Here is a 14814-nt window from a genome sequence, read left to right on the forward strand (position 1 = left end):
AGCAGGGATTCGAACAGATATTTGCAGACCAATGTTCATATTAGCATTATTCACAATTACCGAAAGATGGAAGCAGCCCAAATGTTCACCAACCAATGAAAGGATAAATGAAATGTGGTATGTACAGACAATGGAATATTATTCAGCTGAAAGAAGGAATGAAGTCCTGGTACTATGACAACATGGATGAACCCCAAAGACATCATGTTGAGTGAAATATGCCAGAGACAAAAGGATAAATATTATCTCATTGACATGAAATTAACAGAATAAACAAATTCATAGAGTTAGAACCTAGAATATACGTTATCAGAACCTGGGATGGGAGTAGGGAATGGGGAGTTAATGCTTTAATGTTACAGAGCTTCTATTTCAGATGACGGAAAAGTTGTGGTAATGGATGGTAGTGATGGCAGTGTATCATTGTGAACATAATTATCAGCACTGAAATATATATTTGAATGTGATTAAAAGGGGAAGTCATGGATTGAATATATGTTACTAGAATAAAAACAAATCCATAGGACCGTACCACATAAATGAACACTAAAGTGAACCATCCACTACAGTTAACAGTATAAATATAACAACGTTGTTTCAATAACTGCAACATGTTAAAAACAGGGTGGTTTATCAGAACTCTGTATTTTATTCATGATTTTTCTGTAAAGCTAAAACTTCTTTAATAAAAAAATTCAGAAAAAAAAATGAGGGAGAGTTTTAAATATTTTTAGACAGACAGAGAGTTTGTGAACAAGAGATCTACTCTACAAAAAACACTAAAGGGAGCAGTACAAGCAGATAGGAAAAGAAAAATACAATCAATGCAAACCAGGGTCTATACTTAACAATAGCAGTGTAATATTCTTCCATTACTTATAACAGGAAATATACCAAAGCTACATGTCAATAAGAGGGGGATATAAGGAAGGGATATGGGATTCTTGTTGTTGTTTTGATTGTCTCTCCTTTTTACTTTTTTTATTATTCTTTATTTTTTTAATTTTATTTTGAAATAAATTCAAAGTTACATGAATAGTTGCAAAAACAATACTAGACCCATACACAGAATTCCATCATACCCTGACCCCCTCCCCCGATAGCTCAATCCACCAACTTTAACATGCTGTCACATCACTATTTCTTTCCCTCCCTCCCTCCCTTCCTCCCTATCTATCATCCATCATATATTTCTCTGTCTTCTGAACATATGAGAGTTAGCTGCACACATCCTTGAACATACACTATAATTCATGTATGTACTTCCCATGAACAAGAACATTCTTTTATGTAATTCCATTAAGCACTGCTAAGAAGTATGAGATTCAACAATGATACAATGCTTACATTCTATATTTCCTTTTCCTTATATCTCAACTGTGTCCCTTCGAGCCACCTGTCCTCCACCCTCCAATACCATCCAAGTTCATCCTTAGCATTCTATTGTCGTCTAGTTAGACTGTCTTTTTTTTTTTTTCTTTTTTTCAATTGTGGAAACATATATACAGCCTAAATCTTCCCATTCCACTCCCTCCCTAGCCTTCCATTAGTGGGATTAATCACATTTAGAATGAAGTTATGCTCTTTCCCACCATCCATTGCTAGAAATTTCCCTTCACCTCAAACAGCAACCCTACACTCCTTTCTTAATTTCCCATTGCCCCTTCCCCCATTTCTCTTAAACCAAACTCTAATTTCATCTCTATGGTTATATTCTCTGATAATTTCTTTGTGTTTACTGTGGGGCTTAAAATTAACCTCTTAAATCCCTATCAATCTTGTTTTTCTTTGATACCACCTTCACTTCAATAGAGCACATAAACTATGTTCCTATACTCCTTCATTCCCCCACCTTTATATAGTTATCTAAAATTACATATTTTACATTGAGTTCAAAACCACTGATTTGTCCTTAGAGTTTGTGTATTTTTATCATATAGGAAGCAAATAGTGGAGTTATAGTTCAAAAATTATTGACTTCTATTTGTATTCCATTGTGTTTGGAGAATGTTCTTTCTGTAGTTCTAACACTTTCTGTAGTTCTAACTTTCTGTAGTTCTAACACTTTCTGTAGTTCTAACACTTACTACAGAAAGAAGTAGAGTGTACATATACACTATCTTGAGGGAAATAAGACAGACAAATAAGGACAAATATTGAAGGGTGTCACTGATATGACCTAATTATGATATATAGACTCATAGACATGAAATATAAGTTACCAGGATATAGAATGAGGCAAAAGAACATGGAGCACTTGCTTATTATGAGCAGAATGTTCATCTAGGGTGAACTTAAACGTTCGGAAATAGAAAGAGGTGATCATAGCATATTGCGAGAACAACAGTGCTGAACGGTGTGTGAACATAGTGGAAAGGGAAAGCTCACAGTCACATATGTCACCAGAAGGAAAGCTGGAGGTTAAAAGATGGAAATGTATAAAACAGTGAATCTTATAGTGGACAATGTCCGTGATTAACTGCACAAATATTAGAAATCCCTCTCATGAAACAGAACAAGTAGATGACATTATAACTAGAAGTTAATAATAGAGGGGCATATAGGAAAAAAATATACCTATTACAAACTATATACTACCGTTAGTAGTATTTTAACATTCTTTCATCAACAGTAACAAATGTACTATACCAAAACTATGGATCAATAATGGATTAGGGGTATGAGAGGATTTGAGTTTCCTTTTTTTGTCTTTATTTCTTTTCTGGAGTAACGAAAATGTTCTAAAAATTGAAAAAAAAAAAACTAATTGTGGTGATGGATGCACAGCTGTATGATGGTACCATGGGCAATTGATCATACACTTTGGATCTTTGGATAATTGTATGATATGTGAACAATCTCAATAAAAAAACATAAAAAAATAAACATAAAGATACAAGTGCTGGAGAAGTTGTGGAGAGACAGATATACATATTCACCGTTGGTTGGGAAGTGGAATGGTGTAGCCCCTCTGGAGGGCAGTGTGGCAGTTCAACAGGAGGCTGGGTGTAGGGCTTCCATATGATTCTGCAACCCTGTTATGTGATGTATACTTGGAAGAACTGAAAGCAGGGATACAAATAGATATTTGCACACTGATGTTTATGGCAGCATTATTCACGATTTGAAACAGATAGAGGTGGTCTAAGGGTACATTAATGGAATGTACATAATGGAATGGAAGGGCAAACTCTGGGGTATACATACAACGGAATATTGAACGGCTGCAAGAAGGACTAAAGTCATGAGGCATGCAACTAGATGACTGAATCTTGAGGACATTATGTTGAGTGAAATAAGCCAAAAATGAAGGGAAAAACATTGTAAGACCTCACTAATATAAACTAACTATAATGAGCAAATGCTGAGAGTTAAATTTAAGAGCATAGGTTATCTGGGGATAGAATGGGGGTAGAGATTGGGCAATCAATGACTAAGGAATACAGAATGTTCAATAAGGCTTACTGTAATGGTTCCTAGATTGGAAGCTCTTACAGCAGTCACATGTATTCCTGAGTTTTAACTGTCATTTCTAAATTCTGAGATACTGGGCTCTTTGTATATAACCTGGTAGTTCCCGGGAAGTTTGGCTATCTGTGTGGCACCTGAGACTCAGAATTAGAGTTCTGCAACTCTGAAAGTCAGTATGACTCCATACAGCAGCTATTAAAGAAGCTGAAAAAGGGGTCAGACTATAATTAGAAATATGAATGAAATGGTCTTGGTTAGGACTAAGGTAAATTAGAATACAGGGTAAAGGATGATATGGACTGTATTTTAAAATTCAAACTTCTGTGTGAGACCAAAGTAAGAGATGTTTATTTGGTACAAAATTTATATTTTCTGTCGCACACTATCTAATTTAACCTGTCTGTCAGTTTATTTAAACAACATAATTAAATGGAACCTAGAATAGGGAATGAGATCTTGTTATTTTGTACAGGCTAATGTAGTAACCCAATACATCTCAGAATATTTTGGGCACAAAATAAAAAAGTAATTGCAAAGTCCCCTTGAGGAACTGGGGGAAAATGTGGAACAATTAAACTTCCCCATCTGGGGAATTCCTGCTATTCTCTTAAGCAATAGGGGCTTGCAATTTAATAAGCCAAGCCCTTGATCTAGAATCTTGCCCTTAGGAAACTTCTCTCTCCAATGGCGAAGCTGCACCTACTTATAACTGTGCCTAAGAATAACACACAGAGAACCTCTTTTGTTGCTCAGATGTGGCCTGTATCTTTAAGTCAACACTGCAAATTAACTCACTACCCTCCCCGCTATGTGGGATGTGACTCCCACAGGTGTAAGTCTCATTGGCAATGTGGGACATGACTCCCAGGGATGAGCCCGGCCCTGGCATTGTGAGATTAAGAATGCCTTCTTGACCAAAGGGGGTAAAAGAAATGAAACTAAATACAGTTTCAGTGGCTGAAAGATTTCAAAGAGAGTCTAGAGGTCATTCTGGACGTTATTCTTCACACATTATACAGATCTTTCTATAATTTTCCAGTATATTAGAATAGCTATAAGGAAATATCTGAAACTGTTGAACTATAATACAATAGCCTTGATTCCTGATGATGACTGACAACTAGATAGCTTTTATCATGTGACTGTGTAATGGACACTCCCTGGATCCAGTGTTTGAGCAGATGAGCAATAAAATAACCACAAAAAATGTATATAAATACTAGGAGAGATAGGAGATATGGGATGTTTGGGGTGTTCTTTTTTATTTTTTTAATTTGTATTATTATTTTTTGGAGTAATGAAAATGTTCTAAAATTGACTATGGTGATGAATGCATCCCTATATGATGGTACTGTGAGCCACTGCATACTCTGGATGGACTATATGATGTGTGAACATATCTCAATAAAATTGCATTTAAAAGAAATAAAACCCAAAACTAATTATATTATAACTCTGAATTTTTAAAACTTTTCACTTGAAAGTCTATTACATAAAGACAATGTCATATTCTATTTTGTTAGCAATATTTGGGGACCGATTTGTAAGAGTATAAATAATCATATTAATTAAACAATGATCTACAATGTCTTGATATAAAAGTTGTTAGATGCAATAAACTAGCATGGTATTGGAAAAACAATGTTTTCCAACTATTAGGAGACTATCTCCAATAATAGGAGAGAAAGGAAATAATAATCATCACTGCAAAAAAAATCACCTAATTATAAATAATTCTCCAAAACTGTCCATCTTTAACAAGAAAAAAATTAGGAGAAATGAGCTGGCACTAATGTATTTAAACGGGATCTAAAACAGCATTTTGCAATAATAAAAGTTAAGCTCTAAAACAGCTTATGAAAGAAAATCATGGAATCTCCCTCAGAGGAACTTCAACACACTAAAGGTATTTCCCTATTTGAAACTAATTAGAAAGGGTCCTCTCTCTTGGAAAAAAAATGAGATGGATCAAGTGTAGTGTAATAAGAAAAAAAAGATTTTAGAACATGACAGTCCTGGCTTTGCTAGTAACAAGCCATATAACCTTGGGCAAACTGCCCTCTTTGAACTGCTGTCTTCAGCTGAAAAAAGCACTATCATCAGATACAACTGTAGTGGTAAAGAGCAAATGAAAGACTAACAGTGCTTAACAGAGCATTAGGTGCTCAAGAAAGTTAGTTCTTCTCTGTTTTATATCTTTAATTTCTCTAAAACACTAGTTTCTTAACATTTTTAGATGACAGTTTCTCCAGGAATCTAATACAAAATATGGATTCTCTTTAAGAAAAGTAACTATATATATCTATTCACCCAAAAGTTCACTTTTAATTTTGAAGGAGTTAAATGCATTGACACTTAAGTTACTGACACTAACCCCACCTTGAGAAACTCTGCTCCGAAATATACGTTGATATCAAATTATTCAAAAAAACAAGATATATATTTTTTGCTTTGTTTCTATATGAGTAATTTAAAATTTGACCAAATCTGAAAAACAAACTTACATTGCAATGATCAAAGACAACCATGCACTGGGGCTCCTTGCTGACAGGGGAAGATGAGGTATCTACTTCAGGTGCAACAGTTACTGGCTCCTGTTGATCCCAGAAGTTGTATTTGCAGAATACAAAGTGGGAGAGATGCTGGGGCAACCCAGTAGCTTGCAGTATTTTAACCTGAAGGCAAAAGAAGGCTTGATTATTACTTTTTTAATCAGAAAATCCTAAGAAGTACTTTAACTCAAAGATGTTTTGCAATCCTGACTGTGTGAACAGTTTATGTTGGGGAAATCACATATACTCTGGAACTGTATTTCTTCATTTGTTACATGACGTAAGAACTGTCATATTTACACAGGGTAACAACTACCTTGGCTGTAAAGTTGGATGTTTTAAAGCATTTAGAAGCTGTGAAAGGAAACGAAATAAGCTTCAGTGGCAGAGATTCCAAAAGGAGCCAAGAGGTCACTCTGGTGGGCACTCGTACGTACTACATAGACAACCCTTTTTAGGTTCTAATGAATTAGAATAGCTAGCAGTAAATACCTGAAACTATCAAACTACAACACAGAGCCCCTGAATCTTGAAGACGATTGTATAAAAATGCAGCTTTATGAGGGGTGACAATGTAAATGGGAAAGCCCTATGGACCACACTCCCCTTTGTCCAGTGTATGGATGGATGAGTAGAAAAACGGGGCAAAAAAAAAAAAAGGCACCCAGTGTTCTTTTTTACTTTAATTGTTCTTTATCACTTTAATTTTTATTCTTATTATTTTTGTGTGTGGTAATGAAAATGTTCAAAAATTAATTTTGGTGATGAACGCACAACTATATAATGGTACTGTTAACTGAATGTACGCTTTGTATGACTGCATGGTATGTGAATATATCTCAATAAAATTGAATTAAAAAAAAAAGTCGAGGGCTCTTTTAAAACATAGGTCAGATCATGCCACTCCTCCGCTCAAATTCCTCAAATGGCTTCTCAGATCACTCAGACCAAAAACCCAAGCCTTCCAAAAGAAAAAAAAAAATTACAGTTTCTTGGTAAAATAATAATACAATGACCAAGACAGGCAGAAGAATAAAATTCTAAACATCAACACCATTAGATGATACTAATTTGGCTAACCATAGATATGTCATAAAAACAGAGCAAGATTGTTTAGTACACTGAATAAAGAATGAAAGCAATGAATGTGCCAATAAAGAACAAATACTCAGAAAAGGGCAAAACATTTATTTGGCAATTTGAAATTTAAAGGGGAGAAAAGTTTTCAAGTAGAAATGTTGTGTGCTAATAGTGCATTTGGGGGAGAACTTTAAAGGCATCAGTTTTGTTTAATTTGAATATCTGGCTTATGCTTATGGCTATCTGCAAGACTGGACCAGAGAGAGGAATAATTTAAATAAAGATGATGAATGTTTAACATTCTGTGCACTAACATGTAGTGGCTGCTTTCTCTATGCAGATTTAGAGAGATGCATATTAAAGGAAATGTCTTCTGGACTTGAGGACTGTAGGGTTTTTGTGATGAAGTGATCAGACACAGATATCTCCAGAAGAACAGGTTTTAAAGAAGCCAGATATCCTTAACAATTCTTTTGGCAGGGAGCATCAGGCTGATTTTTTAAGTTAGAGCTTTTGCTGTGGTAATGTTCTAAAACTCCTCCAACTATGAAGGAAACTAAATTATAACTTAAGTTAAACTCAATTCTGATTTATAAATGATAAAGCAGACTTAAATTAACAAGTTTTAACTATTTATTATATTCTTCGTCTGGTCACTCCCTGCATGTTGTATGATTTACACCACTTCCAATGAATACATTTAACAGAAGTAAATTTGAATATATGGCAGAATTTAATGTAGCTCAGCAACCACAAGTAACCACCAGAAGCCTTACTATATTGAGAGAGGTTTACAGATCCTCACTGATAAGAAATATATTGATAAATATGATAGCCTTAAAGTTTCAGAAAGCATTAATGACATAGAAAACCATGCAAGGCAGATGACTTTATTTTCCTTCATACCAAGCACATAATGGATAAATAACAAATGGAACTCCCATTATTATTCCTTTTTTCCTTCAACGCCAACAAGAATTTGAAGCATCAAGATAAGCAATTCCCAGACAGGCTATGAAAGATGGACTGAATGCCCATTTTATTCCTACAAACCAAACAGAGCAATCAGTATTTTAAAATTTTTCATTAAGTGTTGAAAGTGTTTATTGTGTTCTTTAAGGTGAGACAATGTGGTATTTGGGGAGATAAGAAGATCTTGGCATTAGATAGATCTAAATTAAATCTCTGCCACTTGAGAATGAAAATGTATCTGCAGAGCCCCCCTGGGGAGCTGGGGGGAAGTGCAGAGGTGGTGGACTTCCTCCCCTAGATTGTGGCTGATGTTCTCACAAACACTGAAGACTGGCAGTTTGACGCGCTGAGCCCTCTATCATGGTGCTTGCCCTTATGAGGCTTGTTACTGCAAAGGAGAGGCTAAACCTGCATGTAATTCTGCCTAAGAGTCTCCCCCCTGAGTGCCTCTTTGTTGCTCAAATGTGGCCTTCTCTCTCCAGCTAAGCCACCTCAGCGGGTAGACTCACTGCCCTCCCCCTTACGTGGGACCTGACTCCCAGGGGTGTAAGTCTCCCTGGCAACATAGGATATGACTCCCAGGGATGAATCTGGACCTGGCATCGTGGGATTGAGAACATCTTCTTGACCAGGAGGGGGATGCGAGGTGAAATGAAGTGAAGTTTCAGTGGCTGGGAGATCTCAGATAGAGTCGAGAGGTCACTCGGGTAGACACTCTTATATATTCTTATATATTCTTATGCACTTCTCAGGTTTTGATGTGTTGGAGTGGATGGAAGTAAATACCTGAAACTATCAAACTCCAACCCAGTGGCCTGGACTCTTGGGGACAATTGTATAACAATGTAGCTTGCAGGGGGTGACAGTGTGATTGTGGAAACCTTGTGAGTCGCACTTCCTTTGTCTGGTGTGCGGATGGATGGGTAGAAAAATGAAGACAAAAAACTAAATGAAAAATAGGGTGGGGGGGGATGATTTGGGTGTTCTTTTTTACTCTTATTTTTTGTTCTTGTTCTGATTCTTTCTGGTGTAGAGAAGATGTTCGAGGGTGGATTGGGGTGACGAATGCATAGCTGTGTGGTGGTGGAAAATCCTGACTGATTTCAGAGGAAATCCTATGACTGCCAGCCACTGGAACGATTAAAACTCCTGTTTAAAAAACAAACCTATGTATGCTTCTTACAGTATCCCATTAATCCATATCTTTATCTTATACCAGGCAGCACTAGACAAAAGCTGTAAACCACCTGCTACTTGGGGTGTGAACAGTTGATTGTGCACCATGGATGATTGTGTGATACGTGAATATATTTCAATAAAAGTGAATTTAATTAAAAAAAATCTCTGTCACTTATTAGCTTGTGTTTTCAAGCAAATTACTTAAATAAATTCTGGGAGGCCTACTTCCTCCTATGCGAACTGGGAATATTAATAGCTACCTCATGATAGTTGGTGTGAGGACTGAGCCCACCAATGAAACTGAATGAATGAAAACAGTACCAGGCATCCAGTTGATGTTCAATACATACTTTCCACCTGAAAGCCAAAATATTTCTGTAGAAACTAACATCAATTTTAAAGTTGAAATCCTAAAAGGAAGCAAGATTTAGTATGCTGAACCCTCCACAACAGGCAACTCCTCAGTAATGAGTCTGCCAGGAATGAAGAATATCAGGAAAGAGAAATATTTAGATATATAGAACACAGGGAGACACCGAGGACATAGGGTTTTGTTTTGAAGTTTTTGCATACAGAAACTAAAATCACCACAAGATGTCAGAATATCACAGAACTTCAACTTAGCGGTGCTCAAGACAGAAGAGCATAGAAGCATCAGTAGACAATGATGTTATTTGGGATTTAAAAATATACTATCTATACTTAATATAATTTAAACTATTAATCTTAATAAACATATTATTTCATTACAGAAAAGCAAATCTAAGCCTCTTTTATGGCCCTGATATTCAACACTAATGATATCTTAACTGTCTATAGATTGGTTAATTTTGTTTTTCCACAAATATTTTGCCTATTGTCATACAGTTTATTTACCTCTCTCTTTTTTACTCAAACGGCTTTTGCATGTTCTGGTGTGGTCTCTAAATGCCATTTCCCACAAAAGCAACCAGAGTTCCTTAGAGAAACAGCTGTTGAAGATGGTGAGTATTTAGATAACAAATACTGTGTTCTTTTTTGAATTTTGAAAATCTCTCTCTCTAAATAAATATTTAGTATTTTAAAGACCATATTTCACCATAAAATCTGAGGTATGGATTAATTAGGTCTTTTCCTAGCACTTCCAGTGACGTATACTGCAGAGCCTTGGATAAGCCATCTGTCTTCTCTGAGCAATCTGGCTCCAAAATTCTTTGAATCTTTATTTCTCTGGGCTTCTCTAAAAAAAAAAAAAACACGTTTTTTTCACATAAGTTTCATCCTTCTCTTATTGGGGCTCTTAATAGCTGGTGACAATGGATCTTTATCACAGCCCTGTTCCTGGGCTCCTGCCACGTTTTATACTGTTTTTTCACATGTTCTATGTTACTCTTCATCCATATGTCTTTACTTCTGTGTTCCCCAACACAAAATGCTTTTCTTTCCGCTACTCTTCCGATGCATTCTATTCATCAGATATTTGTTGAGTGTTTTCTGTCAGATACTCTGCCTGCTGCTGGGAATATAAATGTGGGTATGATAGGATTCTTTAAAATGAAGCTGGACTTACCATGCATACAAGTTTGTTCTCCTGGGTTTCCTTATCAAAGGAGATATCTGTGGCATCATCACCTCCTGCAATTCTTTCCCCAATTTCACCACTGATCCGTATCACTTCTACATGCAGCCGACCTGCCACCTATAACAATGGGGGAAAGCAGAAACTTTTTTCCAAAGTTTTGTTCTTTCTGCCAAGAGATTATCTCCCTTCTGTTTTAAAGCCAACTGACTAGATTTATGGTATATGAGAATTTGGAAGGCTAGGTTCTAACACTTACTTTCCCTCAAATTCCTTGGAATAACCACCCTAAAGAACTATGTAAACACAAGGTATTAATAGTACACATGAATATCATTCATCATTACTGCTACTAACAATAACAATACCATCACACCCTACTGTTTCTGGACTCTTCTCTACACAAAACAAGGGATAAAGAGAAAACCAACCTCTCCTTTCTGGTTGATGATCGGGACAGCATACTGTAACTTCACATCATAGAAAAGGGACTCAAGGAAGACATTGGCAACCCCAATGAGACTGTGATTTTCCTGTTCATCATAGAATGGATCAGCACGCTTGAAGTAAGACCGTATTACCTTTAACAAAATTTGAAAGGTACAAATTCAGAAAATCACTTAAAAGAAACAGACTCAACCATTTTTTATTTACTCTAATTTTAAAGCACTAAACTTAATTTTTTATAACCATATCATGATCTTTGTATTCTTTAAAATAAAGTTCTTGCTGAAGCATAGCACTATTCTATCCAAACACACACACACACACACACACACACACACACACTCTCTCTCTCTCTCTCCTTCGTTCCCATTTAGAATGGTGGTGAGCATCTTCAGCCTATGCAAGACCAATCCCAATAATATGTCATTTACTTTTATCATTTGTTTCCCTTTAAATGGAAATCTTGCCAAGAAATTAGAGAAACAATATATATTAACTACAGAAAGAAGTAGAGTGTACATATACTCTTCATTTTCCTATAAGGAAAGAAAATTGTTCATATCTATGCCATTTATTCTTACCAAACCATTAGATATGCTGCTGTTAATAAAAGGAGACCCCTTTTGGGGGAGTGGTCTGTTTGCTTTTTGTGCATTTGCTTTTATTGTAGTTTATTTATAAAATAAACTTTATTTTATTTATTTATTTTACTTATAAAATAAACTACAATATTTATAAACTACATTTATAAAATGAAATAGGGATGTGAAAGGAAATGAAATAAGCTTCAGTGGCAGAGAGATTCCAAAAGGAGCCGAGAGGTCACTCTGGTGGGCGCTCTTACGCACAATTTAGACAACCCTTTTTAGGTTCTAAAGAATTGGGGTAGCTGGTGGTGGATACCTGAAACTATCAAACTACAACCCAGAACCCATGAATCTCGAAGACAATTGTATAAAAATGTAGCTTATGAGGGGTGACAATTGGATTGGGAAAGCCATAAGGACCACACTCCACTTTGTCTAGTTTATGGATGGATGAGTAGAAAAATAGGGGAAGGAAACAAACAAACAAACAGACAAAGGTACCCAGTGTTCTTTTTTACTTCAATTGCTCTTTTTCACTTTAATTATTATTCTTGTTATTTTTGTGTGTGCTAATGAAGGTGTCAGGGATTGATTTAGGTGATGAATGTACAACTATGTAACGGTACTGTGAACAATCGCATGTACAATTTGTTTTGTATGACTGCGTGGTATGTGAATATATCTCAATAAAATGAAGATTTAAAACAAAAAAAGATATGAGGAATGTTACCATATGGTCTCATAATCAGGACCTTGAAAAACAAGCCTGAATGAGGGGAGGACCTGAAGATAACAAGATGTTGACCAAACAGCTTTCTGTCTTCCATTTTTTTCCTTTCTGCTTTCTTCTGGCTGCTAGCCATTTCTTTGTGTGAGGTTATAAAATCTCAAATAATTCTCACTTTGAACTGGGCTTGAGAGGTTTCTCTTTCCTCTAGTTCCTTGTTGATGCATTTACAATAAACTCAACTTCTCACCAAAAAAAAAAAAAAATGAAGTAGGACAGAAATACAGAAGAGAATGGAAAAAAATTCAGGAAAAATGTTATCTGACCATAAGAAGACATTTTTATTCATGACAATCTGGAAAAATAAACATTTTTACAAAACAAGAGTTAAGGAAGTAAACAACAATGTGGCAGTAGGACCAGCAGCACTGAAAATATGTAAAAGGACACATCAAACACATTTCTGTTTTTAAAATGTACAAGTACATGTCTGACCTAAATGAGGAAACCTGCTCCTTGAGGAAGGAATACCTGCATAAGTAGGATCAAAAGGTCTTCAAAAAAATGCTCCCAATAGGGTAAATATTAAGGTACCACTAACTTTGAGATCAAATTCAAAAAAACGCAGACTGTAGGTTTAATATTTTAAAGGTTAAATGTATTAAGAAAGGGGAAGATAATAAGGCATGGTCTTTATCCTAAAGAAATTCATAGTCCTGTAGAGGAGACAGATATGCACACCAATCTAAGTCAGAATGGGGAAAGAAGTAAGTTCACCTAAATATCTTAAAGTGGAAAATTCTTCTAGAAATGTAAACAACTCAAAATTAGGAGAAGAAAAAATAAGAAGCCAGAAAAATAAGTTATTAAAATTTAGAGGTTTGAAATAACATCTTTTTCCTGAAATAAGTAGGCTCATTCCTGCTTGGTTCCTTCTATTATCATCACGTAAACAACTTTTCTCAACTTACTGGGGTATCTTCTTCACATTCCTTCCACTCCTGATAAAGGTCCCTCATATCCAACAACCTGTTGTCCAGTTTTTCCAAAGACCAAATCTGCTTGCCTTTTCCTTTTCTTCTCACCTGGATTGCAGGTTCACTAAGAAGAGAGGCTCTCTGCAAACAGTAAGAATGACTGAGTGAAACAGCAAAGAAATCCATCATGGAAATCAAACCTGAACATTCTTAAATCTGCTAATCATATGTCATCAAAAGAAGAGTGAAACTGCCAACATTTCTTAATTTGTTCATTACAAACCTTACCAAAATTCTTACAAATTAAATATAAAGCCTTTATATTCAACTACAATCAAAATCTAAATTTAAGTATGAACTTAAGTTTAGGTATAAAGTTAAGTATAAGCTTAAATTTAAATTTTAATTCCTGTTGGATACAAACGTAAATTGAAAATACAAAAGACCAGACAATGTTTAATGGGAAGTCAAAATGAAAATGTTTTATTTGGGGCCCCATATGAATAGAATATCAATGGACAGAAAGAGTGAGTCATTAGCATTGGATGGCAAGGGTAAATTGACTGTGTTGGATGGGGTTATGGGTTGAATTGTATCCCTCCAAAACATGTGCTGAAGTCCTAACCTCTATAACTGTGAATGTGATCTTACTTGGAAAGAGGGCCTTTGGAGATGTAATCAAGTTAAGATGGAGTCATACTGAATTAGGGTGGGTTTTAATTCAATACGACTGGTGTCTTTATGAAAAGAAGAGACAGAGAAGAAAGGTCATATGAGGACAGAAGCAGAGATTAGAGTTATGGTGCCACCAGTCAAAGAACTCATAGGCTTCCAGAAGCTGGAAGAAGCAAGGAAGGATCCTCCACTACATGTTTAGGAGGAAGCATGGCCCAGCCAACACTTAATTTCAGACTTGCAGCCTCCAGAAGTGTGAGAAAATAAATCTCTTTTGTTTTAAGCCACCCAGCTTGTGGTAATTTATTATGGTAGCCCTAGGAAACTAATATAGATGATTAAGAAATTATCTTTTACCTTACAAATTTTGAATTTTTAACTGTTTTTTTAATGGGTAGTATTAATATTGTACAAAATACAAAATGTTTAAAAGAATGAACCACGGAAACGCTCCCACTAACCCATCTGGAGGCAACCAATGATACCAGTTTCCACAGGTAGTTTATACAGACACATAGTCTGGACTTATAATTAAAATGGTATTCACTAGGGGTGAAGTTATCAACATGAAGACATAAATAGCTACTGA

General features: G+C 35.6%; 1 protein-coding gene across 5 annotated transcripts in view; it reads right to left on the reverse strand.

The window, feature by feature from the left end:
• KIF13B (kinesin family member 13B) overlaps positions 1–14814 on the reverse strand; it is a 301896-nt gene that overhangs the window by 105356 nt on the left and 181726 nt on the right. For all 5 annotated transcript variants that reach the window (XR_005213387.1, XR_005213386.1, XM_037813374.1 and 2 more), the window contains 4 exons: positions 13545–13691; positions 11244–11393; positions 10804–10932; positions 5976–6146 (listed from right to left, as the gene is read on the reverse strand). Coding sequence is in view for 3 of the 5 variants with exons in the window: in XM_037813374.1 (XP_037669302.1) it covers positions 5976–6146; positions 10804–10932; positions 11244–11393; positions 13545–13691 (597 nt within the window). In the remaining 2 variants the exon portion in view is untranslated. The remainder of the gene's footprint in view (positions 1–5975; positions 6147–10803; positions 10933–11243; positions 11394–13544; positions 13692–14814) is intronic.

Source organism: Choloepus didactylus, chromosome 20 (genome assembly GCF_015220235.1).
Source record: "Choloepus didactylus isolate mChoDid1 chromosome 20, mChoDid1.pri, whole genome shotgun sequence".
In the NCBI taxonomy this organism is placed as follows: domain Eukaryota; kingdom Metazoa; phylum Chordata; class Mammalia; order Pilosa; family Megalonychidae; genus Choloepus; species Choloepus didactylus.